At 44.1% G+C, this 23,927-nt stretch overlaps 1 protein-coding gene across 1 annotated transcript in view; it reads left to right on the top strand.

The window, feature by feature from the left end:
- Positions 1 to 20,961: 20,961 nt before the first annotated feature.
- ACOT9 (acyl-CoA thioesterase 9) overlaps positions 20,962 to 23,927 on the top strand; it is a 32,322-nt gene continuing 29,356 nt past the window's right edge. The window contains exon 1 of the mRNA XM_007534081.3: positions 20,962 to 21,147. Coding sequence (XP_007534143.1) covers positions 21,128 to 21,147 — 20 coding nt within the window. The 5' untranslated portion in view covers positions 20,962 to 21,127. The remainder of the gene's footprint in view (positions 21,148 to 23,927) is intronic.

A 23,927-nucleotide genomic window follows, 5' to 3' on the forward strand; every position in this document is an offset into this window, starting at 1 on the left:
CCCAGGCCCCAGCATTTAGTAGATCTTTTAAAAAAAGGTTTATTTCAGGGGGCTGGGAGATAGCTCACCATGTAGAGTACACACTTGCCCATGTGCAAGGACCAGGTTCAACCCCCAGCCATCACTTGGATCACTTGCACAGGAAAACTTCATGAGTGGTGGAGCAGTGCTGTGGTGTCTCCCCCCGCCCTGAAGAAAAAATAAGAGCCTACCAGGAGCAGAAGAGGAATCATGCAGGCATGGAACCCTAGCAATAACACTGGTAACAAAAATATTATTTTATTTATTTCACTGGGGAGAGGAAGAGAATGTATTACTGGCATATATAATGTTGAATTCAACATTACAGGCCCTGTTTCAGGCCCTTGTAGTTCTAGTAATGGTTGGAAGATCTTCAACCTCCTGGAGAGAAAGGACCTGAAACAATGAGATTTGAGGACCAGATATACAATCAGTGTACCCCACCTCCTCCAGGCAGCCCCTCACATCTCCCCTTCTGAGGTAAGGAAAAATGGCTGCCAACCAATCAGTAGAGGAGTCAAGACTAGAAATCCTTGTAAGTCTTTCAGAAATCTGCAAAGTGCAATCGGCCATCCTTAGGCCTCCTAAAGCATCAGCTCTTTGAATCTGGGTATGGACGTTACTCAATAAGATCATAGGGAACAATTGCCTGTTAGTGTACAAAGTATCAAACACCCCCTCTTTTCCCTATGGCCCCTGGGTGCATGCATTAGATTTGAAAGTTCAAAATCTTCATAAGGTTCACAAACTGGCAATTAAGTGTGAAGAGTGAATCCAGGAAAATAGAGGAAACTTCAAAGAGAAAAACGCAAGGGAGCAAACCCCACACCATCAGCCTCTGTTTGACCTGAGGATCAGGAAGCAGCCATGCGTTCTGGCCCTCCTGTGAGCAGATGGTGGGCATATTCTGTAGGAGACAATGGTGCTTATTACCTGAGAACTCATTCTGGAGGTGGAGGATATGGGGGTGAGGCATTCCTTCTGAGAAGGTGATGACCATAGGAAAAGGCTGCAAAAACATCAAAATGGGGCCCAGGACCATAAGACTGAGAGACATGTAATACATTTTCAGGTCTTCTGAAGAGACAAATGAAAGGAGAGTGCTATAGCAGAGGGAGAAAGGAGGTACGTGGTGAGCCTCACTCAGAGCCTGGAATATGTGACTGGCCTTGCTTGGCGTTTACAGCTGCGATTTCATTTAGTCTCAATATATAATGTATTATTGCTTATTTTATTTTATTTTATTTATTTTATTTGCCACCAGAGTTATCACCAGGGCTTGGAACCTGTACAATGAATCCACTATTCCTGGCACTCTTCCCCCACTTTCTTTTTTTGATAGAGACAGAGAAATAAAAAGGGAGAGGGGGAGAGAAAGAGAGACACATACAGCACTGCTCCACCACTAGTGAAACTTCTTCCCTGAAGGTGGCTACCAAGGTCCTTGTGCATGGTAATCTGTACACTCTGCCTGGTATGCCACTGCCAGGTCCCTCATTGCTTTCTTTTTCCATATGTCCTGCTTTCTCATCTAAATTATATTAAATTAAAAAGGTATTTGTTAAACCTAAAGCATGGTTAATTATACATTTTCCAAACTTCAGGGAAAACTGGGAATGAAAGCAATCACTGGAATAAAGCTAGCATGCATGAAACTAATCTGGAAGAATATGGGGCTTTGTTTTCCTTCAAAGCCCTTCAGTCTCTATTGTTGAGCTTTCTGTCATCATGAATGCATAGAATGTTAGCAAATCGCTAGTCCAAATTCCTCATTTAGTAGCTAAGAGAACTGAAACCTAGAGAGGGCAAAGTACTTGGTCAAGGACGCACGGCTAGGAAGTGGCAGAGTCAGAAATGCAGCTGAGGTCTGTGACTCTTAGTAAAGATGCCTTTTACAGGGGCCAGCTAGTGGCATCACCAGTTCAGCGCACATTACCATGCACAAGGATCAGGGTTCTAGCCCCCACTTTCCATCTGCAGAGGGGCTTGAACAACCGGTGAGGCAAGGCTGCAAGAGTCTTTTTCTCTCCCTCTCTGTCTCCCCATCTCCTCTCAAATTCTTTTTGTCTTATCAAGTAAAATAGAATTAAAAGGAGGGGGAGGAAAAAGTGGCCAGCAGGAGCAGTGGGTTCGTTTTGCTAGCATCATGCTTGAGAGATAATCCTGGTGGCATTAAAAAAAAAAGATGTTTTTTTTTACTCCATCACTGTGTAAGTGTAGCTGCCATAGAGTTTCTGGAAAAAGAAAAAGGGTAAATATGAAAAGACACTGTGGTACTACTAACAGTTGGCACACACAGTACAAGGCACATGTTCCCATGCTCAAGGACCTGGGTCTGAGCCCTGGTCCAGTACACAATATGGGAGCCCCTGCAGAGGAGAATCTTCATGAGTAGTAGAGAAGTGCGTTAGTGTCTCCCCCACCCTCTACATCTCTCTCATCCTCTCTCTAAAAAGAAAAAAAAATTGCCACTGGGAGCAGTGGAGTCACCCAGGAACTAAGCCTCAGCAATAATTCTGGCGGCAAAAAAACAGCAACAAACAAAATCAAAAGATTCTGTCTTAAAATTGTAGCTCAGGCAAAAAACTAAACCTTCAAAATATTGCAAGGAATGGTTGCTCTTGAGAACTGCAGCCTCCCTGAATTTTCCTTCTCTGCCTTGACCCTTGCTCCCCACATCTTGCTCCCAGAAAAGGACTGATAAGTGAGACACTGCAGTGTGGATTAGGAACACGTATAGCCTGAGACAAAGAGATCTCTGCCACCTTAAGAGACTGGAGGAACATTGCAGCTTCCTCACTGGAGAATTCCAGAGCCCAGAGGACTTTCTGCTCATTGAAGTTACCTTTCTGGGACTTCATAATACCGTCATGCTTTGTGAAATGAATGCTGTCCTTGTACTTTGAGAATAGTCCAAAGTGTGATTTGTACACACCTTGAACCATGGTTCATTTCTGTTCTTCCTTTAGAGACAGAAAGTACACTCATTACCTGGGGGTCGGGCTGTAGTGCAGCGGGTTAAGCGCACATGGCGTGAAACTCGAAGACTGGCATAAGGATCCCAGTTTGAGCCCCCGGCTCCCCACCTGCAGGGGGGTCGCTTCACAAGTGGTGAAGCAGATCTGCAGGTGTCTATCTTTCTCTCCCCCTCTCTGTCTTCCCCTCCTTTCTCCATTTCTCTGTCCTATCTGGCAACAACAACATCAATAACAATAATAACCACAACAATGATAAAAAGAAGGGCAACAAAAAGGGAAAATTAATTAATTAATTAATTAATTAAATATTTTTAACAATACACTCATTACCTGACAGAGAGAGTGGGCCCACTTCCCATCCAAGCAAGTGCCTTAGAGAATACTTACCTGTTGGCCAAAGTCATAGACTCAACATGAACTGTTTGGAAGATGGAACTAAGTATACTAATGTGGTAGGAGAGCTGGGATGTTTGAGGCCCAGCAGACATAGATGCCAATCCCAGTGCTGCTAGTTACCAGCTGTTTGATTTTGGACAACTTTCCTGAATCTTGTTGTACTCTGTAAAATGGAGTTACTAATAATGAATGTTCTCCTCCTCCTTCTCCTCAGTTGTAAATACGAAATGTTATAAAGTCCTTTCTCTGGTGCTTAGAGTATAATAGCTACATTCTAAATTTCATTTAAGATATTTACATATTCATTTTATTATTGTGTGTGTGTGAGAGAGTCAGACACCAGAGTATTGCTCGGTTATATGCTGTGCTAGGGATCAAACACAAGGTCTCACACATGCAAAAGTAGGCATGATATAAATTTTTATTCCTTTCTGGCTGTCTGGTAACATAAGTACTATAACACTTTTTGTACTGGGAAGAATGATAGTGAAGGGAGCTGGGTGGTGGCGCACCTGGTTGAGCGCACATGTGATAATGCTCAAGGACTTGGGTTTGAGCCTCTGCTCCCCACCTGCAGGGCGAAAGCTTTGAGAGTGGTGAAGCAGTGTTGCAGGTGTCTGTCTCTCTCCCTCTCTATTTCTCTCTCTCTCTTTTTTCCTTCTGGTTCTTTTCCCAGCCATGACATCATCTCCCCAGACATTAATTTTTTTTTTTTTAAGGAGCAAGTCTTGGGAAAAAATTAAAGTCAGAAAAAACAGGCCACACAACTTTTTCCCCTTCTCTCCTTTCCAGCTGTTTTCCACAAATAGCAGGTAGAGGGAAATTGTGCAGTTATATTGGTTAGAATTTGAGCAGATTAGCAGGCAGAATGTTTTTCCAAACTTTTTTTTAGTACCTAGTCTTTGAAGCTATGGTTAATAACAAAACAACGCTTACAGTTGGAACTTAAGAATCAAAGATGTAGAAATCACAAGGTGAAACTTAGACTAACAGTGCCATTGCAGCAGGTCCAAGGACTCTATAAAAGGAGGGGGTTGAGAGGGTGTTGGGGAGCCAGTGCAGGTTGGTGGAGGAAGACTTCATTTGGTGGTGGGTGTGGTGTGCAGACACTTATCATAAAGAAGATAAGACATATGTTCTCATGTGACAGCAATTATCTTGTAAATCATTATTTCTACCAGTAAAGTGATCTAAACTAAAAAAAAAAAAAACCAGTTAAAGAGTTGTGCTTTATTTTTAAAAATACTTTATTTGAGAGAAAGAGAGAGACCAGAGTACTACTCAGTTCTGACTTGTGGTGGCACTGGGGATTGAACCTGGGACCTCAGACCCACAGGCTGTTGTTTTCACCGGGCTGGCTTCACGGGCGGGTAACAGACGACCCGGGACTCATGGCTGGGTTGTACGCAGTATCACTTTATTCATGCAGGACGCAGCACAATCTATACCAAGCTAAGCTAAACTAACAACTAACTAAAACAAACAATGTTGTCTTTATATATACTTCCCAAGTAGGGTGTGAACAGGATGTGACGCAGAGAGGGTGGAGAGAAAAGTGACTGGTGAAAATCAGGGTGTGACAAGGAGAGCATCAGGGGTGACAAGGATTGGGGGTGGAGCAGGTGAGAAATCTACCACTAAACCACCAATGCCCTGGAGGGAAGGTGGTGCTTTATGTAAATGTAAAATGATTTATGTAAATAGACGGCAGTGGTTATGTAAATAGAATACAGTGGTTATGTAAATAGAATGCAGTGTTAAGCAGGGGGGATTTAAAACAAATGAAACAGAAGGGTTTTTTAAAAGCAGAATTAGAAGATACCAACAATAGGCTACAGTCCTTTTATTTTTTTATTTTTTATTTATGAAAAGGAACATTGACAAAACCATAGGATAAGAGGGGTACAGCTTCACACAGTTCCCACCACCAGACATCCGTATACCATCCCCTCCCATGATAGCTTTCCCATTCTTTAACCCTCTGGGAGTATGGACCCAAGATCATTGTGGGGTGCAGAAGGTTGAAGGTCTGGCTTCTGTAATTGCTTCCCCCACTGAACATGGGCGTTGACAGGTCGATCCATACTCCCAGCCTGTCTCTTTCCCTAGTGAGGAAGGGCTCTGGGGAGGCAGAGCTCCAAGGCACATTGGTGGGTTTGTCTGTCCAGGGTAGTCTGGTCGCATCCTGCTAGCATCTGGAACCTGATGGCTGAAAAGCGAGTTAACATACAAAGCCAAACAAATTGTTGAAAAATCATGGACCTAAAGGCTGGAATAGTGCAAATGAAGTGTTGGGGGGGGATCCTCCATTTTGTAGATAGCTAGAAGGCCTATTTTATATTTCAAAGGGCCTATGGCTATACTAGGGGTTTTTTTTTTTTTTTTTTTTTTGCCTGAGCTTGAAATCTGATAGTTAGGTGGATCCTAATTATTGTCTGGGGAGATGATGTCATGGCTGGTAAAGGACCAAAAAGCTGGATCAGGGAAGAGAGTAGCTCCCTAATATGGGAAAGGGGTATAAATATTGTTGACTGTAAACCCCATTGATCTGATGTGATCTGGGGCCCATAATTAGCTTAGGAGCCTGTGTGACCTCTGCATAGGCATACAGTCTTTTTACATAACCATTATGCTGTCTTCCTAGCCCTAGGGGTTGTACTTTGTAGTTAAGCACTTTACATTTTCCTTCAGCTATGTACACCAAATAAAATAGAACTTACAGTTTTTGATTGAGACTTTTTTTTTTTTTTACTTTTCCTCTTCTCCTTCTTCTTACTTATTTTTTTTAAATATTTTATTTATTTATGAGAAAGATAGGAGGAGAGAGAAAGAACCAGACATCACTCTGGCACATGTGCTGCCGGGGACTGAACTCACGGCCTCATGCTTGAGAGTCCAAAGCTTTACCACTGTGCCAGCTCCCGGACCACAGAACTTAGTTTTTAAAATGTAAGAGAGAAGAATAGAAGGAGAGGCAGAGGGAGAATTTCCCCAGAATATCCACATGTGGTGCCAAGGGTTCAAACCTGAGTCTTCACACATAGCAAGGTGTGTGCTCTGCTGAGTGAGTAAGCTGTCTCCTGGCCCCACAACTTACAATTTTGTAATTCTCTGATTTATCTTTCAGAATTTTAAAGTCATCAAAAACTGTGCACCAAAAGAAAAAAAGCATACACAAAGCAGTAGATATGTGAGCAAGTATAAAAGACATTTTAAAAAGATTTTATTTAATGAGAGAGATATAGAGAGAGACCAGAACACTGCTCAGCTCTGGTTTATGGTGGTGTTGGGGATTAAAGCTGGGAGCTCAGAGCCTCAGGCATGAAATATTTTTCCATAACTGTTATGCTGTTTCCCCAGCTGCATAATCTTTAATATCTTCAAAAGGTAAGAGTTTAAATTGAGAATAATAACAACCTAAATTGGGTTTTGTTTATTTTTCCTTTTCCTTTTTTTTTTTTTTTGCCTCCAGGGTTAATCACTGGGGTTTGGTGTCTACATTATGAATCCACTGCCTCTGGAGGCTATTTTTCTCCCTTTTATTGCCCTTGTTGTTTATCATTATTGTTGTTGCCAATATTGCCATCGTTGTTGTTGGATAGGACAGAGAGAAATGGAGAGAGGAGGGGAAGACGGAGAGGGAGGAGAGAAAGATAGACACCTGCAGACCTGCTTTACCACTTGTGAATCGACCCCCTGCAGGTGGGGAGCTGGGGACTCGAACCCAGGTCCTTGCACCAGACCTTGCATCAGTACTTACGCTTTGCGCCATGTGTACTTAACCCGCTGTGCTACCACCTGGTCCCCCTATTTTTCCTTTTCTTAATCAGATAAGAGGATGAAAGAGAAAGACAGCTAGAGAGCAAGAGATTCCCCTGGTGCCATCCCTGATGTTCCCATGTGGTGCTGTGAATCAAGTGCAGGGCCTCGCATATGACAAGCAGAGGCTCTACTGGGCGAGCTAGGCCCCGGCCCTGTTATGGAATTTAGAAAATGAAATAGGGGCATTGGGACCTATACATATTTATTATTTTCAAAAGAGCCTCAGGCAAGTAGACTGTGTCCTCAGAGCTCCTTCACCAGCTGCTTCATAGATGTGGGCTGAGCCACATAGTGGCCCCCAGGGTTTGTTATTTTTCCTCCAGGGTGCCAGCACTATGAATCCACTGCTCCTGGAGGCCATTTTTTTCCATTTTATTGGATAAGACAGAGAGAGACTGAGAGAGGAGGGAGGAATAGAGGGGAAAGAAAGATACCTGCAGACCTGCTTCACTGCTTGTGAAGTGTCCTTCCTGCAGGCGGGGAGCCAGAGCTGGAACTTGAATCCTTGTGTGGGCCCTTGCACTTTGTAGTGGGTGTGCTTAACTGGGTGTGCCACTGCCCAGTCCCCCCTTTTAATTTCTTTATTAGGGGATTAATGTTTTACAGTCGACAGTAAATAAATAGTTTGTATATGCATACCATTTCTCAGTTTACCACACAGCAATACGACCCCCACTAGGTCCTCTACTCCCCCTTTTTAATGGAAAGCTTCTTTAGCATTTTATTTCATCTTATTTTATTCTTTTTTAAATTTGATATTTTTGTGATTAGTAATGGGTTACAAGATTGTAAGATTACAGTGTACAGTTCCCCACCAACCCCCCCACCACAGTTCTGTGTACCTGTGCTCCTACCCCCCAAATATAACCACCATAGTTCTTGACTGAGAGCATGAGTGGCTGCAGAGTTGGCAAAGTACAGGTGACTGTTGAACATTGTGTTTGGAGCAACTGACCTTCCCGCCATGGCCCCCTCAGACTCTGGATGCTCCATCTTTATAATTGGTTCTCTGTCTGCATGAGTCCTCATGCTAGATGCAGTTGGATGAAGGGTGTCCACAAGGATTGCCTTGACATTTGGGACCATGCAAACGTGAGTACCTTTTGATATTGAAGCATTTATTTTTTAAATCTTTTTAAAGTTGACTAACTCTTGTTTTATTTTATTTTTTATAGAGACAGAAATTGAGAGGGAAGCAGGAACTAGAAGGGGAGAACGAGAGACACCTGCAGCACAGCTTCACCACTTGTGAAGCTTCCCTCTTGCAGGTGGGGACTGGGGGCTTGAACCCAGGTCCTTGTGCATGGCAACGTGCACTCTACTAGTTGCACCACTGCCTGGCCCTGATACTGAATCAATTAAGATAGGTGATGGGGGTAGAGACAGATGGATTTTTTTTTTTTTGTCTCCAGGGTTATCGCCAGAGCTCGGTGCCTATACTAGGAATCCACTGTGTGTCTGCAGGCCACTTTTTTCCAATTTTGTTGCCCTTGTTTTTATTGTTGTTATTATTGGATAGGACAGAGAAATCAAGAGAGGAGGGAAGACAAAGAGGGGGAGAGAAAGATAGTCATCTGTATACTTGTTTCACTGCTTGCGAAGTGGGGGGCTCAAACCGGATCCTTACACAGGTCTTTGTGCTTCATGCCATGTGTACTTAACCTGGTGTGCTACCTCCCACCCCCCGAGGCAGATGAGATTTGAGATCTGGGAGCCTTAGTGATAGTTCTTCAGAAGGGGTTTCACCTCCTGGGCCACTTTTTTAGCCTTAGGGAATATAGTAGGAATATATGTCCTCAGAGGATGCAGTTCTGTTGCTTTAGTTATTTGACAGGACAGAGAGGAATTTAGAGGGAAGGGGGATGGAGAGGGAGAGAGAAAGAGAGACATCTGCAGCCCTGCTTCACTACTCATGAAACTTTCCTCTTGCAGGTAGGGACCAGAGACTTGAACCTGGGTCCTTGCTCACTGTAATATATGCACTTAACCGTGTTCACCACCTCCCGGCCCCAAGACTTCTATTTATTTCTGGAGAGACAGAGACAGAGACAGAGAGAGAGACTGGCGGGGGGCAGAACTAGAGCGTTACTCAGACATATGCAGTTAGGGGTTAAATTTGGTACCTCATGGGGGCTGGATGGTAGTGCAGGGGGTTAAATGCACAAGGTTTGAACCTCCAGCTCCCCACCTGCAGGGGGGTTGCTTCACAAGCGGTGAAGCAGGTCTGCAGGTGTCTGTCTTTCTCTTCCCCTCTCTGTATTCCCCTTCTTTTGCGATTTCTCTCTGTCCTATTCAACAGCAATGACAGCAATAACAACAACAATAATAACATCAACAATAAACAAGGGCAACAAAAAGGAAAAAAATAGCCTCCAGGTGCAATGGATTCATTAGTGCAGGCATCAAGCCCAAGTGATAACCCTGGAGGCAAAAAAAAAAATTGTTACGTCATTCATGTAAGTCCCGAGCTATGCCACTGAACCACCTCCTTGACAGTTCTTATTTGGAATGTGATTTGATCAGTTCCTCCAATCTGGTGCAGACACTGACATCACCCTGATTTGGGTGCTTGACTTTATTCAGGGATCCCTCAGGGACACTGCTGCTGTTTTCTGTCTGGTTAGCTTAGTTGGCCAAGCTGAGGTTCTGAATCCTAAGATCATAGGGATGGTGATAATGGGAAGCTCACAGATGCACACACATGAACTTGTGTTCAAGTGCTCAATAGCACATAAGTTAGCATGAAAGATCCCCCTGGGAGATAACTAGACTGGAAATTTGTGCAATATGTTATGAACTATTTATGCAATGATTTTTGCAATGCATTATGAAACAATTGTGTTAAAATTCACCCTCAGTGGAGTCAAGGTTTAAGGGATTCCCCTTAATGGACATTTGAATTCTTTACTTCTTTGTCAGTTATTATGAACATGCTTGCACATTTTGAACATGTTTGTATATATTCCTGGAACAATAATTTTTAGTATGTTTGCTTGAGATTGTAATGTTGCTCATGCTTGTTCAATACCAGTTTACCTTTTCAGACTTCTTCTGAATCAGTGGCTATGAAATGACTTTTTATTTTTTTGCCTCCAGGGTTATCGCTGGAGCTTGGTGCCTGCACTATGAATTCTCTGCTCCAGGAGGTCAGTTTATATATTTTTGTTGTCCTTGTTGTTATTGTTGTTGCTATTGTTGTTGTTGGATAGGACAGAGAGAAATGGAGAGAGTAGGGGAAGACATAGAGGGGGAGAGAAACATAGACACCTGCAGACCTGCTTCACCACTTGTGAAGTGACTCCCCTGCAGGTGGGGAGCCGGGGGCTCGAAGCAGGATTTTACACTGGTCCTTGCGCTTTGCGCCAACAACGGCCTTAAAATGCCTTCTTATTGTGGTTTGAATTTGATTAATGTTTATAGTAACTCATATAATTCAGTATTTAACCTCCACTTTTAGTTTTTTAAATTAAACTTATTATTATTATTTTTCCCTCCAGGGTTATCAATGGGGCTTGGTGCCTGCACTACAAATCCACTGCTCCTGGCAGCCATCTTTTTTTCATTGTTGTTGTTGTTGCTGTTATCGCTGCTGTCATTGTTGTTGGATAGGACAGAGAGAAATCAAGAGAGGAGGGGAAGACAGAGAGGGGGAGAGAAAGATAGATACCTGCAGACCTGCTTCACGGATTGAGAAGTGATCTTCTGCAGGTGGGGGGTGGGGTGGGGGCTCAAACCGGGATCCTTAAGCGGGTCCTTGCGCTTTATGCCATGTGAACTTAATCCGATGTGCTACCAACTGGCCTCCTTATTATTATTTTTTCTTTGTTTTTCATGAGAGCACTGCTCAACCTTGACAACTGGTGATATTCGGGATTGAATTTAGGACGTCTTGTATGCAAGTCCCATGTGCTACTGCTATGCATCTCCCTGGCATAAATTTTATTTGTACTAATTTATTAGAGAGAGAGAGAGAATCAGAGCATCACCCTGGCATATGAAATGCTAAGAGTCAAATTCAAGACTTCATACGTGCAAGTCCCATGATCTGCTGCTCTCAGTTTTTGTTTTGGTGAGGTTTGTTTAACAGGCATGTACCAAATTTGTGAGTAGGACAGTTTCTCCTTTGTTTATAAAGTGTCTTTGGTTATGTCAGTTGAAAGCTGTTAGATGTTTAAAAAGCAGTTTGATTTATAAATCTGTTTTGAATTGAGACTATGTTATTAGGTACAAACTGAGAATTTTTTTATGTTTTCATGGTGAATTCTTCCTAGTTTTATGCTCAGGCTTCCTTATGCAGTTGTTTACAAAAAGTCCATTCATAGCGAGTCAGGCAGTAGTACAGCGGGTTAAGCTTAAGCACGTGGTGCAAAGTGCAAGGACCAGCGTTAAGAATCCCAGTTCAAGCCCCTGGCTCCCCACCTACAGGGGAGTTGCTTCACAGGCAGTGAAGCAGGTCTGCAGGTGTCTTTCTCTTCCCCTCTGTGTCTTCCCCTCCTCTCTCCATTTCTCTCTGCCCTATCCAACAATGATGACATCATCAACAACAACAATAATAACCACAACAATAAAACAACAAGGGCAACAAAAGGGAATAAATAAAATATTTGAAAAAAGTCCATTCATGAGGTAAATGCAACTAATACAGCTTTTTTCTTTTTATTTAAGAAAGGAGACTAACAAAACCATAGAATAAGAGGGGTACAGTCCCGCACAATTCCCATCACCCGATCTCCATATCCCACCCCCTCCCCTGATAGCCTTCCCATTCTCTGTCTCTCTGGGAGTATGGATCCAGGGTCGTTGTGGGTTGCAGAGGGTGGAAGGTCTGGCTTCTGTGATTGCTTCCCCGCTGAACATGGGCGTTGACTGGTCAATCCATACTCCCAGTCTGCCTCTCTCTTTCCCCTGTGGGGCTCTGAGGAAGTGGAGCTCCAGTACACATTGATGGGATCGTCTGTCCAGGGAAGTCTGGTCAGCATCTTGCTGGCATCTGGAACCTGGTGGCTGAAAAGAGAGTTAACATACAAAGCCAAACAAATTGTTGAACAAGCTTTATTTTTTAAAGACTTGTTTGTGTGTGTGTGTGTGTGTGTGTGTGAGAGAGAGAGAGAGAGAGAGACTGAGACTAGAGAATCACTCTGGCATATGCATTGCTGGAGATGAAGGAGACTGAATTCAGGACCCACATGCTTGCAAGTCCAATGCTTTATGTACTGTACAGCTGTTCAGGCCACTATTTTATTTTTAAAAAATATTTATTTGATATATCTTCTTTTTTTCTGATGTTGACTTTTGACCCAACTGCATCAGTACATTAGTGCTGGTCCATCATCAGGCCAGCAGAATTGGTTCACACCAGCTGCAGGCAGTATGAGTGCTGCAGTACCAGTACCAGTTTACATGTTTAGCATTTTGGTTTATAAGTTCATACTTGCTTCTAACTTTTTCAATTTCTTCCTATTTCAGTGGTGAATAGGACCAGGAGGCAGGTGAGGATGTGATCTAGTCAATAAATGAAACAGACTTAAAGCTCCCTGAAAGAATGAAATAGTAAGTTCTGAATATTTCCCCCAAAAAACATAGTAGAATAAGGCAGAAATAGTTTTCTTTTGTACAGGACTGAGATAGAGAAGACTCCTGGATTAGGAAATTAATATTCAGAGACAAGATTCTGAAATGACAAACTTTAAGACATTCTGTTTGCAGCATGTTAGAGAACCATTTGATCATAATCCATCAATAAACCTAGAAACATCCATCACTACTTTCTAGTTTACCAAAGTACAAATAACTCTAGGATCTGTTTTACCACATGGGGAAACGAACCAGAAAGGGAGAAATACTGGCTGACATCCTGGAAAAATGCTTACCCTGTACATGAAAGAGGAACTTGAAGATTACAATTTGAGGCCCAGTGATTGTCCAAGTTTCTAGATTTCTCATTTCCCAATTTGGTTCCCCTGAATCTGACTGTGCAGAGTCTCCTGGATTTCAGTAGTGATTGCTGTTATACATGACTGGGGTCAGGAGCTTACTTCCACATCTCCTGCATCATCTTTTTTTTTTTTTTTTTTTTTTTTTGTGGGTAGAGGGACAGTCTGTAGGATAAGACTCTGCCCTCTAGTGGAGAAGTACACATGTTCCCCTAATAGCTGTTTGGGAAGTACTGGCTAGTAATTGCTTAGTAGACATTTCAGCTTTTCAAAAATTGACTTAATGTTTCTACAGCTTGATGTCCTTATCTGACTCCCATATTTGTGCATTTTCAACATGTTAGGCACTGAGCTAGCTACTTAATACATGATAGCTATCACTAGTGTTGTTTACTCACGTACATCCATATTACTACATATAGGGTATTAGGCTCTGTGCCAGGTAAAGCAGCTATAGCAGTAGCAAGGTCCAATCTTCAAAAACTCTGGAAAAGATTTTCTGGTTATACCAATAGGTCTCTCGTTTCCATTATAAGTTCTTTGCCCTTCTTCAATGAAATCTTCTTTTCAATGAAAGAATGTTCTCAGTACCTTCCTACTCTATGAGAGGAAATGTGCTTGATGTTGGAATCACAACAGTGGAAACATCAGGAACTGGTGGAGAGGGGCCATTCCACACATGAGGAAATAACTTTAGTTATTGGAGCTGTTGTCACAGTGCATTTAGCAACATTTTTGGTGTGTGTGTGTATGTGTGCGTGCGTGCGTGTGTGCATGCTTGTGTGTGTGTTTGCCTCCAGGGTTATCGTTGGGGCTCAGTGCCTGCACTAAGAATCCGCTGCTCATTAAGACAGAGAGAAATGGTGGGGTTGGGGGACAGAGAGGTAGAGAAAGAAAGATAGACACCTGCAGACCTGCTTCACCACTCATGAAGCTTCTCCACTGCAGGTAGGGAGCAGGAGCTCAAACCTGGGTCCTTACATAGTCCTTCTGCATAGTGCTATGTGCGCTTAATCAGATATGCCACCACCCGGCCCCATGTCTTCCTTCCTTCCTTCCTTCCTTCCTTCCTTCCTTCCTTCTTTCCTTCCTTCCTTCCTCCCTGAGATAGACCCAGGGTCTCATTTCTGTGGAGCATATCTTCTACCAGCAAGCTACATCCATTTTTTTAATTAAATTAAATGAAAATCAAACTGAGACTGTAAGCCAGAGCTGAGCAGTACTCTAGTCTGCCTATCTATCTATCTATCTATCTATCTATCTATCTATCTTTCCTCTCATTAACATAAAATATATAGTAAAAAAAAGACTTTCAAACCTGAGGCTCTGAAGTCCCAGGCTCAATCCCCCACACCGCCATAAGCCAGAGCTGAGCAGTGCTCTGGTCTTCCTCTCTATCTCTGTCTTTCTGTATCTCTCTCTCCTTAGAATAAAACAAATGGAATTCGAGCCCCTTGCTCCCCACCTGGAGGGGAGTTGCTTCACTGGCGACTCTCCCTCTCTCTGTCTTCCCCTCCTGTCTCCATTTCTCTCTGTCCTATCCAACAACGGACAATATCAACAACAATAATAATAACCACAACAAGGCTACAACAACAAGGGCAACAAAAGGGGGGGGGGAATGACCTCCAGGAGCAGTGGATTCATGGTGCAGGCACCACACCCCAGCAATAACCCTGGAGGCAAAAAATGGAATATGAAATAAATAAATAAATATGGGTATAATTTTATGATTGCTTACTAGAAAGTTTTATACAGAACTTTGTTACAAGGTAGAAAAGGTGTCTTTCTCCCTGTATCTTTCATTAAAATAAATAAATAAAATGTTAAAAAAGAAAATACAACTGATTAAGGGGCCTAAATTATACCTGTAAAATTTCTTTACTGTTTGGTGTAGTCTAGTCACAGGGCCCATCCAAACTGAGGAAAAGGTGCATGGATACAGGAGAGTGAGAATCAAGGATTCTTGACATTTAGAATCCTTACTAGCACAAACACTGAATCAGAAATCTCTAAATGACAGTAAGACTCCAACAGAAAGAACCAAGGAGGTCTAGGAATTAAGGAGGTAGTGGTGGAGACTTAATTCCCATTGCCTGTAATGGTCCACTGGAGGACCAATGTTTACTGAGTCTGCAACTCGAAACTCTGCATAGTTTGAAGCTCTGTTTTGTAACGGGCCAGGCTTTTGCCAATGGGCACAAGAGTCCCTCTGAACTGCAGGTATGACTGCTGTCAGGAGTCCAGAGGCCTAAGAGGTGGTAAGATTGCTAACGCATGATGGGGTGGGAAAGTGTGTGTGGAACTGGGGTGTGTGTTTTGTAAGTTTGTATTTCTAGAATTTCTTTTGTTGAGTATGACAGGCAGAATAAAGGTCTAGCAAAGATTTTTCTAATTTCAGAAACATGTATATATTTTAGGTTAGGGGCCAGGAAATAACTCATCTGGGAGAACACATCTTGTCCTGGGTTCAAGGCCCAGTACCACATAGAAATACCATGATGGCACCGGAGGAGCTCCGTGGATGATGGAGTGATACTGATACTGTGTTTCTGTTTGTTTTCTCATCTCTTGAGCTTTGCTGCTCCAGGTCAACTTCTTCTGATAGAAAAATACAAGATAGAGGGATGAAGAAACCACAGCACAGAAGCTTTCTTCAATGTGTTGGGGGTTGGGCGTGAATTTGGGTCATGCACATGACAAAGCAGCACACTATCCAAGTGAGCAGTGCTATGGTATCTTTGTCTACCTCTCCCTCTCTTTTTTTCACACCCTCTCTCTCCCTCTCAAATAAAGAATTAAAAGTCCGTTGACCCAGGGAGGTTACTCAAGGGTGTTATCACGCAGACATGAGACCCTGGATTTATTCCTTAGCTTTACAGAAAAATATTTGAGGTTGCTTGGCAAAGGGAAATTTAGGTTACCGAAGGAATTAAGGCGATGTTAATCAGCTTATATTAAGATAGAGCGGTTTTCCTTTGTGTCCAGTGTAACCACATGGATCACTGAAGGTGGAAGAGCAAGTCAGCAGAAGATGTGACGATGAAAGAAAGGCACAAAGAGATGCTAGATTGTTGGCTACAGAGGGGTTGGAAGGGGGCCCTTAAGCTAAGGGAGCAGGTAACCTTCAGTAGTAGCTGGAAGGAAGCAGGAAAATTCTCCTGTAGAGCCTCCGGGAAATGATACAACCTTGCCAACTCCTTCATTTTAGCCCAGTGAGGTCAGGGAAAGACATTTGCTATACAAGACTCTAAGATAATATGTTTGTTTTGATTTGATCTGATTTGAGCCACTAAGTTTGTGGTAATTCATTACTACATTAATGGGAAACTAAGTGAGTTAGGAAAGAAAAAACTGTTCAAATCACATTGTCTAGGAACAGCTCACTCTTGCTGTATCAGGGGTACATACTATTTGTGTTAGTGTCATTCAATTGTGCTTGTTTACACAGTTCTTTCTCCCTTAGGCTGTTAACTTTTTCTGACCCAGGATTGGGCCTTATTTATCTCAACATTCTTAGTCTCAAATGTCACCAAATCTCTGTGTACGTATGCTGTGGCAAAAGAGGAAGTGGGCTGGTATAGAGAGGAAATGACACGATGGCATCTGCATGAGGAGGGGAAGCCCAAGAATTGGCAGGGACCGAGTTGATACTAGTTCTCTGTGGTGTGGGCTGGCTGGCTTTGGAATGCAGAGTAACTGCCCAAGCAGTGTGGTTTCTGTGGGGCTCTTGAAACAGGGATGATTCAACGGAATCATGAGCCTCCAGATGCCATCAACAGTAAACCCCTCTCTATTTCCCTCCCACCCCGTCCTACACCTGTTGCCCAGAGTATTTCCTGAGGGAACCACAGATTTCAGCTTGAGAGGGAGTAGCTCCAGCCACTTCCTGTGAGTGACACTGATTCTCTAGTGTCCTAACACTAGGCTGCAGAACCTTGAGGGACCCCGGACGTGCTCTAACAGTAATCCCAAACTCTGGCTGGCTTGGCCTGACACATTTACTATAGTACATTAGTACAGATCTCTCTCTCTCTCTCTCTCCTTCTCTCATGTGTGTATTTCCTTAGACATAATATAGATGTCTAGGGCCTGGGCGGTGGTGCACACAATAAAGTGCATATATGGCCAAGCCTAAGAACCTGGGTTCAAGCTCCCTCGGTTCAAGCTCCCTCACCTCCCCACCTGCAGGGCCTCTGCTTCACAAGTGGTGAAGCAGTTCTGCAGGTCTCTCCCCCCCTTCTTGCCTCTAGGGGTATCGCTGGGGCTCGATACAAGCACTACCAATCCACTGATCTTGGAGAGCATTTTTTCCATTTTTTTATTGGCTAGGACAGAAAGAAGTTGAGAGGGAAGGGGGTGATAGGAAGAGAGAGAGAGAGATACCTGCAGCCCTGTTTCACCGCTCATGAAGCTTTCCCCTTGCAGATGGGGACCAGGGGCTTGAATCTGGGTCCTTGCACACTGTAACGTGTATGCTTGACTAGGTGCACCACTGCCTGCCCCCCCATCTCCCTGTCCTCTTCAATTTCTCTCTGTCCTATCTAATAAAAAAAATAGAGAAAAATAGCTGCAAGGAGTGGTAGATTCATAGTGCCGGCACTAAGCCCCAGTGACAATCTTGGTGGCATCATCATCATCATGTCTCTTCAGGATAGTTTTACAAAAATTGCCAGGTGAGGGAGTTGGAGACACTGAACAATACACAGGGAATGTGGAATTGTGGGGAATAGTAGGAACAAGAGTTAAGGTAGAAAGGGTCATTTTGAAGAGACTTAAAATTTTTTGTTTATTTTAAAAATTTTACACGTTATCAATTGAGGTCATTGTAGACACAGGATGAATGCCAGTCTGACTGGATTTAGCAGTGGTTTCCTGAGGCCAGAAGTAAAGTAAGTGGACTAAGTGATGACTGTCTTCTGTTTAAATAACAGTCGCAAGGGGCCATGTGTGTGGCTGCAGACTTGGTATATCTTCTCGAGAGGTTCTCTATGTCCCTCTCAGGTAGTTACTTATAGAAATAGCCTGGACATGGATTTGGTTTGGGAAGGGTAGTTCCTGGTAAGTTAAATGAGCCAGTCACAGGGCCTGGGAGTTAACTCACCTGGTAGAACACACACTTTATAATGTATGAGTACCTGAGTTCTAGCCGCCAGTCCCTACATGGAAGCATCTATCTGTATGAGAGAAGCTTCATTAGTGGTTAAGCATTGTTGTGGTATCTCTCCATCTCTCTCTATCTCTCACCTTCTATTTTAAAAAAATAAAAGAGTTTCAGGTGCTATAATGATTATCCTGATGGGAAAAAAAAGGCCAGTGATATGGCTTTGCTTTGCTTTTATCATCTATCAAGCAACTGAGCCAATGAATTTCTTTTTTTTTAAAGTTTATTTTTATTTTTTAGTATTTCATTTCTTATTTGTTGGATATATAGAGATATAGAAATTGAAAGGGAAGGGGGAGATCATCACTACTTCACTGCTCATGAAGCTTTCCCCTTATAGGTAGGGAGCGGGGGCTTGAACCTGGGTCCTTGCTTATTGTAACATGTGCACTCAGCCAGGTGTGCCACCACCTGGCCCCTGGGGCTAATGGATTTCTTCTCAAGACTTTTTTGAGAAGCTTACCTGGTAGAGAACATGCCTTATCAACTGTGAAACCTGGGACTTGATTTTTTTTTAAAAAAGATTTTATTTATTTAAGAGAAAGATAGGAGGAGAGAAAAAGAACCAGACATCACTCTGGCACATGTGCTGCCGGGGATCAAACTCGGGACCTCATGCTTGAGAGTCCAAAGCTTTACCACTGCACCACCTCCCAGACCACGGGTCTTGATTCTTAGCAACACCCAGGAGCACCATTGAATACACATCATGGGGGCAGGGGACTCTGCAATGCTTTCTCTTCCTCTTTCCTCTCTGCCTCTCTCTCTCAAAAAAAAAAAAAGAATAAAAACTGGGCTGGGGAGGTGGCTTGGTGGTGCAGCACATGTGTGAATCCTTATGCTGGTCCTTGTGCTTTGTGCCACCTGTGCTTAACCCGCTGAGCTACAACCTGACTCCCCTACACTTGATTTTTTAAACAAAGCCTTTAAAATAATTAATTAAGTAATTAATTAGGTAGAGACAGAGAGAAATTTAGAGGGGCGGGGAAGACAGAGAGGGAAAGAGACACAGAGAGACACCCGCAACCCTGCTTCACCACTAGTGAAGCTTCCCCTCTGCAGGTGAGGACCAGGGTCTTGAACCTGGGTCCTTGTACACTGTAATGTATGCGCTTAGCCAGGTGCACTATCACCTGGCTCCCTGAAGTGATTCACTGAATTAATGGAGAGTAAGGTCATAACTCAGCCAACTAGAGGATGAATCTGTTACCACCATTGTTAAGTGAGTCAGATAGTTAACCTGTGACTGGAGGCTAAGTGCTGCTGAGTACTCCAGGTTTTCTGTTACCCTACATCACTCAGCATTGACTCTCTTACTGTCAAACACCAGGGGGCAGGCTGAGCTTACAAGAGGAATGCTTCCTACCACTTCCTCTTAACAAGTGGAGATCATTGTACTCTAGCGACAAGTCTTGTAAACCATTATTTCAAATCACAGTAGTGTGATATGAATAAAAAAAAAAGAAGAGAAACACTTCTCCCTTAGGTCAGTGAGTTTCACACACACCCCTGCAATTTATTTATTAATTGATGAGACAACCGTAACTGCTGCTCTGGAATATGTGGTACTGGGTATCAGGGATGGAACTGGGGACCTCATGCACAAAAGTCCTGGGCTCTAACACTAAGCTATCTCTGCTGCCTCGTGATCTTCAACCTTTGCATATGTTAGCGTCATCTGGGGGCACCTTAAGACATCTTGAAGACCACATCAGTGCCTCCTTTCCCCAAACTTGTGGTCCACGCTTTTTTTTTCCCCTAAAGATTCCCAGAAGATTTACAATTGCCTTTAAAGATAAGAACTACAGACTCAGACTAGTCTTTAAATAGAAATGGAAGTGCCTCATGTTCCAGCAATACGACTCCTAGGCATATATCCAAAGGGCACGAAAAGACTAGTTTGAAGGGACATATGATGCACCCTTATGTTCATAGCTGCATTGTTCAGAATATTCAAGGAATGGAAGCAACTTAAATGCCCACTGACAGGTGACTGGATAAAGAAGTCATGGGATATGTATTCAATGGGATGCTAATTTGAGATAAATAAAAGATGCTATTGTATTCTTTTGGGACAAACTGGATGAAACTGGAGGTAAAGTAAGGAAAAGAGGTGAAAAGAAAACTACCTGATGATTTCACTCATGTGGTATATAAATAATCAAAGCGCATGAACTTGTAAAAAAAAAGGTAACTAAGCTCTTATATTTTGTGAGAACTATGGTGGTTATTAGAGGTGCGGGGGGGCACAGAACTTTGGTGGTGACTGTAGTATGAAAATCAATAAATCCTTGTAATCTTACAATATTGCAAACAATTAAACTAATAAAAATTATATAGAAAAAGAATCTCAGACCGGAAACCAAGGCATGGAAGTCAAGGTCCTGTGGCTTTCGGTGATGTAGGGTAACAGAGAAAAGCTGGGGTACTCAGCGGCACTTAGCTTCCACGTCACAGGTTAACTGCCTGACTCACTTAGCAATGGCGGTAACAGATGCATCCTCTAGTTGGCAAAAAAACAACTGATGGAGTGTGACCAAGTCTAACCACCCCTCCAAGACCGACTCCAGTTTGCAGCCAATGAGCGTGATGGGAGGGCGCAGCGAGGCCCCGCCCCCGGTAGCGTGGCTCCGCCCCAAGCAGCGTGGGGTTGGGGTGGCCCCGCCTCCTATTGGCCTCGCTGCGTGGGTGCGACCGTGGGTAGTGAGGTCTCGTGCTGTCTCGTGCGCAAGCTAACGTTAGCGGTTGTCTTGGCTTCCCTCAGTCCCTTGCGCGGCCCACGTCTCTGGTAGAGTGCGCGGTGGCGGAGCAAGATGCAGCGAGCGGTGCTGCGGTAGGAATTTGGGTGTGGGGCGGGGGAGGAGAGGGAGGTGGTGGGCGCCCACACCTTCGCGTTGCGTTTTGGGCTTTGGGCTTTTGGGCGAGCCTGCTGGAAGGAGCGGGCCGAGGGCGGCAACTGAGCTTCGAGGGCGGGAACTGCGAGCTTCGCGCTGAACTGGGGCTGAGGCCGCGGGCGCCGCCCACCTTCGACCCCGTGCTCGGCCTCCGGCCCTGGTGGGACGCTGCGCCCCAGCTCGCGTCTTCTGGCGGGTGGTGACGTTCAAAACGGAGCAGGGCTTTGAGGGAGGAAGTTGGGTGTTCCCTGAAATTCCTTTCCTGTTCTTCATGAGGGTGTGGTTGGAGACCATTAGGGGCTGACCACTTGTCAGAGAGCTTGTGTTATTGAGCCTTTTGCCCTCCCTCCTTTGGAGAGGTTTTTTTTTTTTTTTTTTTTTTTTCCTTCAGGGTTTAATGCTTGACCCACTTGGACTCTGACTTAAGTGTGTTGTAATGTGGGCAGAGATTGTGGGATATCCTCTGGGCTTTCGGAACTTTGTGACTGGGATATCTGCTGATGATTAAAAAAATTATTATTGGACAGAGAGAAACTGAGAGGGAAGGGGGAGATAAAAGAAGGAAAGAGAGAGACCTGCAGCCCTACTTCACTTCTCATGGTGGGCACTGGAGCCTTGAACCCAGGTCCTGGTGCATAGTAACGTGCGCGCTTTATGAGGTGCACCTGCGCAGATGCCCATTTCGCGCTCTGTGAGAAGCGTGGCCGGGAGGCGAGGGCTGGGTGGGCCCTGACTGAGCCGCTTGGGCAGAGAGCATGCGCTCTTTTACGTTCTCAACCTGAGCTGGGCCCTAGCTAAGGCCTCAGGCTTCAGACTCCAGGTTCTGTTCACCCGGGTGCCCTCGCCTCTGCCTTCAGCAGAGCTTTTTAGCTGGAGCTCTGCCTGCCTGGCGGTTCACTTCTGCTCCGCTTTCTGGAACTTTTCTCCTTACAGGTGCACCTCTAAAAAACCGCTTCCCTTCTCTTTGGCTAATGATGATTCTGATTGACACTAATCCCTTCAGTTCTGGGTGGTGGGTGGCTTCTGGATCACCCGACCCTGGTGATCTGGATCAGGCTTACTGACCCTGCAGCCTTTGTTATCAGCTGTAAAGGACCGTGTCCTTCCTTTTGTTTGTGGCACCCTAAAAACTAAGTATTGTTAATGTGAAGGTAAATTGAAAGCAGTTTTTTTTAAAGATTTTTTTAAATCTTCATTTGTTTATTGGATAGAGACAGCCAGAAATCTAGAGGAAAGGGGGTGATAAGAAGGGAGAGAGACACCTGCAGCCCTGCTTCACCACTCGCAAAGCTTTCCCCTTGCAGGTGTGGGCCCGGGCTCAAACCTGTAACCTGTGCACTCAATCAGGTGCCCCACCACCTGGCCCCTAGTTTGCAATTCTTTATTTGCTCTGAACTCCCCTAAACCAGAGTTCCGTTCTTCTAGTAAACCTTCAGCAAATACTCCCATCAGTGTGTCTAGTGAGGGGAGTTCATAAATGGATACGAGATTAGGTTATTTGACCAGTGGACATTATTTATTTATTTATTTATTTTTTAATCTCCAGGTTTATCACTGGGGCTCGGTGCCTGCACTACGAATCCACTGCTGGAGGACGTTCCCCCCCATTTGTTGCCCTTGTTTTTTTATTGTTGTTGTCATTGCTGTTGTTGTTGTTGGATAGGACAGAGAAATGGAGAGAGGAGGGGAAGACGGGGGGAGAGAAAGATAGACACCTGCAGACCTGCTTCACCGATTGTGAAGCAACTCCCCTGCTGGGGGCTTGAACTGGGATCCTTATGCCCAGTCCTTGCCCTTTGTGCCACGTGTGCTTAACCCGCTGCGCTACCTACCGCCCCCCTCAGTGGACGTTTTTTATAACATTTTTTTTTCTGAGTCTCAAAAAAGTCACCTGACTTTGCTTAGTCTCTAAATTGAGCCATTTCCCTAGACTGGAGGGTGGATAAGTTACATTGCCTGCTATTTCACTAAACCTTCTTTGACACCCACTTAAAGCCAGGGATCCAGGACAGAGCCAAGCCACATCTGTTCACCCTCTCCCTTAAAAAAAAATATTTTACTGGAACAACAAAAAAGACCCCTTTGTGGGCCCCCCATAGGACCTTGCCCTCAACTTGGATCAACAACAGTAGAGAATATTCCATTCTCCAAAGGGAGGCTGGACAACATACTCTATGCTAGATGGGCCGATATTGGGGCAGCTTGGAATGTTCCTACTGATGACCACAGAATGTGAGCTCAGATCTACAGGGATGCAGAGGTCACGACATAAGCTCCTAAGCTGAATATGGGCCCAGACCAAATCAAATCGATGGGGTTTACAGTCAACAATATTTATACCCCTTCCCCATATTAGGGAGCTACTCTCTTCCCTGATCCAGCTTCTGTCCATTTTCCAGCCATGACATCACCTCCCCAGACAATAACTTGGATCCACCTGCATATCAGATTTCAGGCTCAGAAAAAAAAAATTGTATAGCCACAGGCCCTTTGAAATGTAACTAAAATATGCCTACTAGCTATCTACAAAATGAAGGACCCCCTCAACACTTCATCTGCACTATTCCAGCCTTTAGATCCATGGTTGTTCAACAATTTGTTTGGTTTTGTATGTTAACTCTCTTTTCAGCCACCAGGTTTCTGATGCTACCATGATGCTGGCCAGACTTCCCTGGACAGACAACCCTACCAATGTGTCCTGGAGCTCTGCTTTCCCAGA

This window comes from Erinaceus europaeus, chromosome X (genome assembly GCF_950295315.1).
Source record: "Erinaceus europaeus chromosome X, mEriEur2.1, whole genome shotgun sequence".
NCBI lineage: Eukaryota > Metazoa > Chordata > Mammalia > Eulipotyphla > Erinaceidae > Erinaceus > Erinaceus europaeus.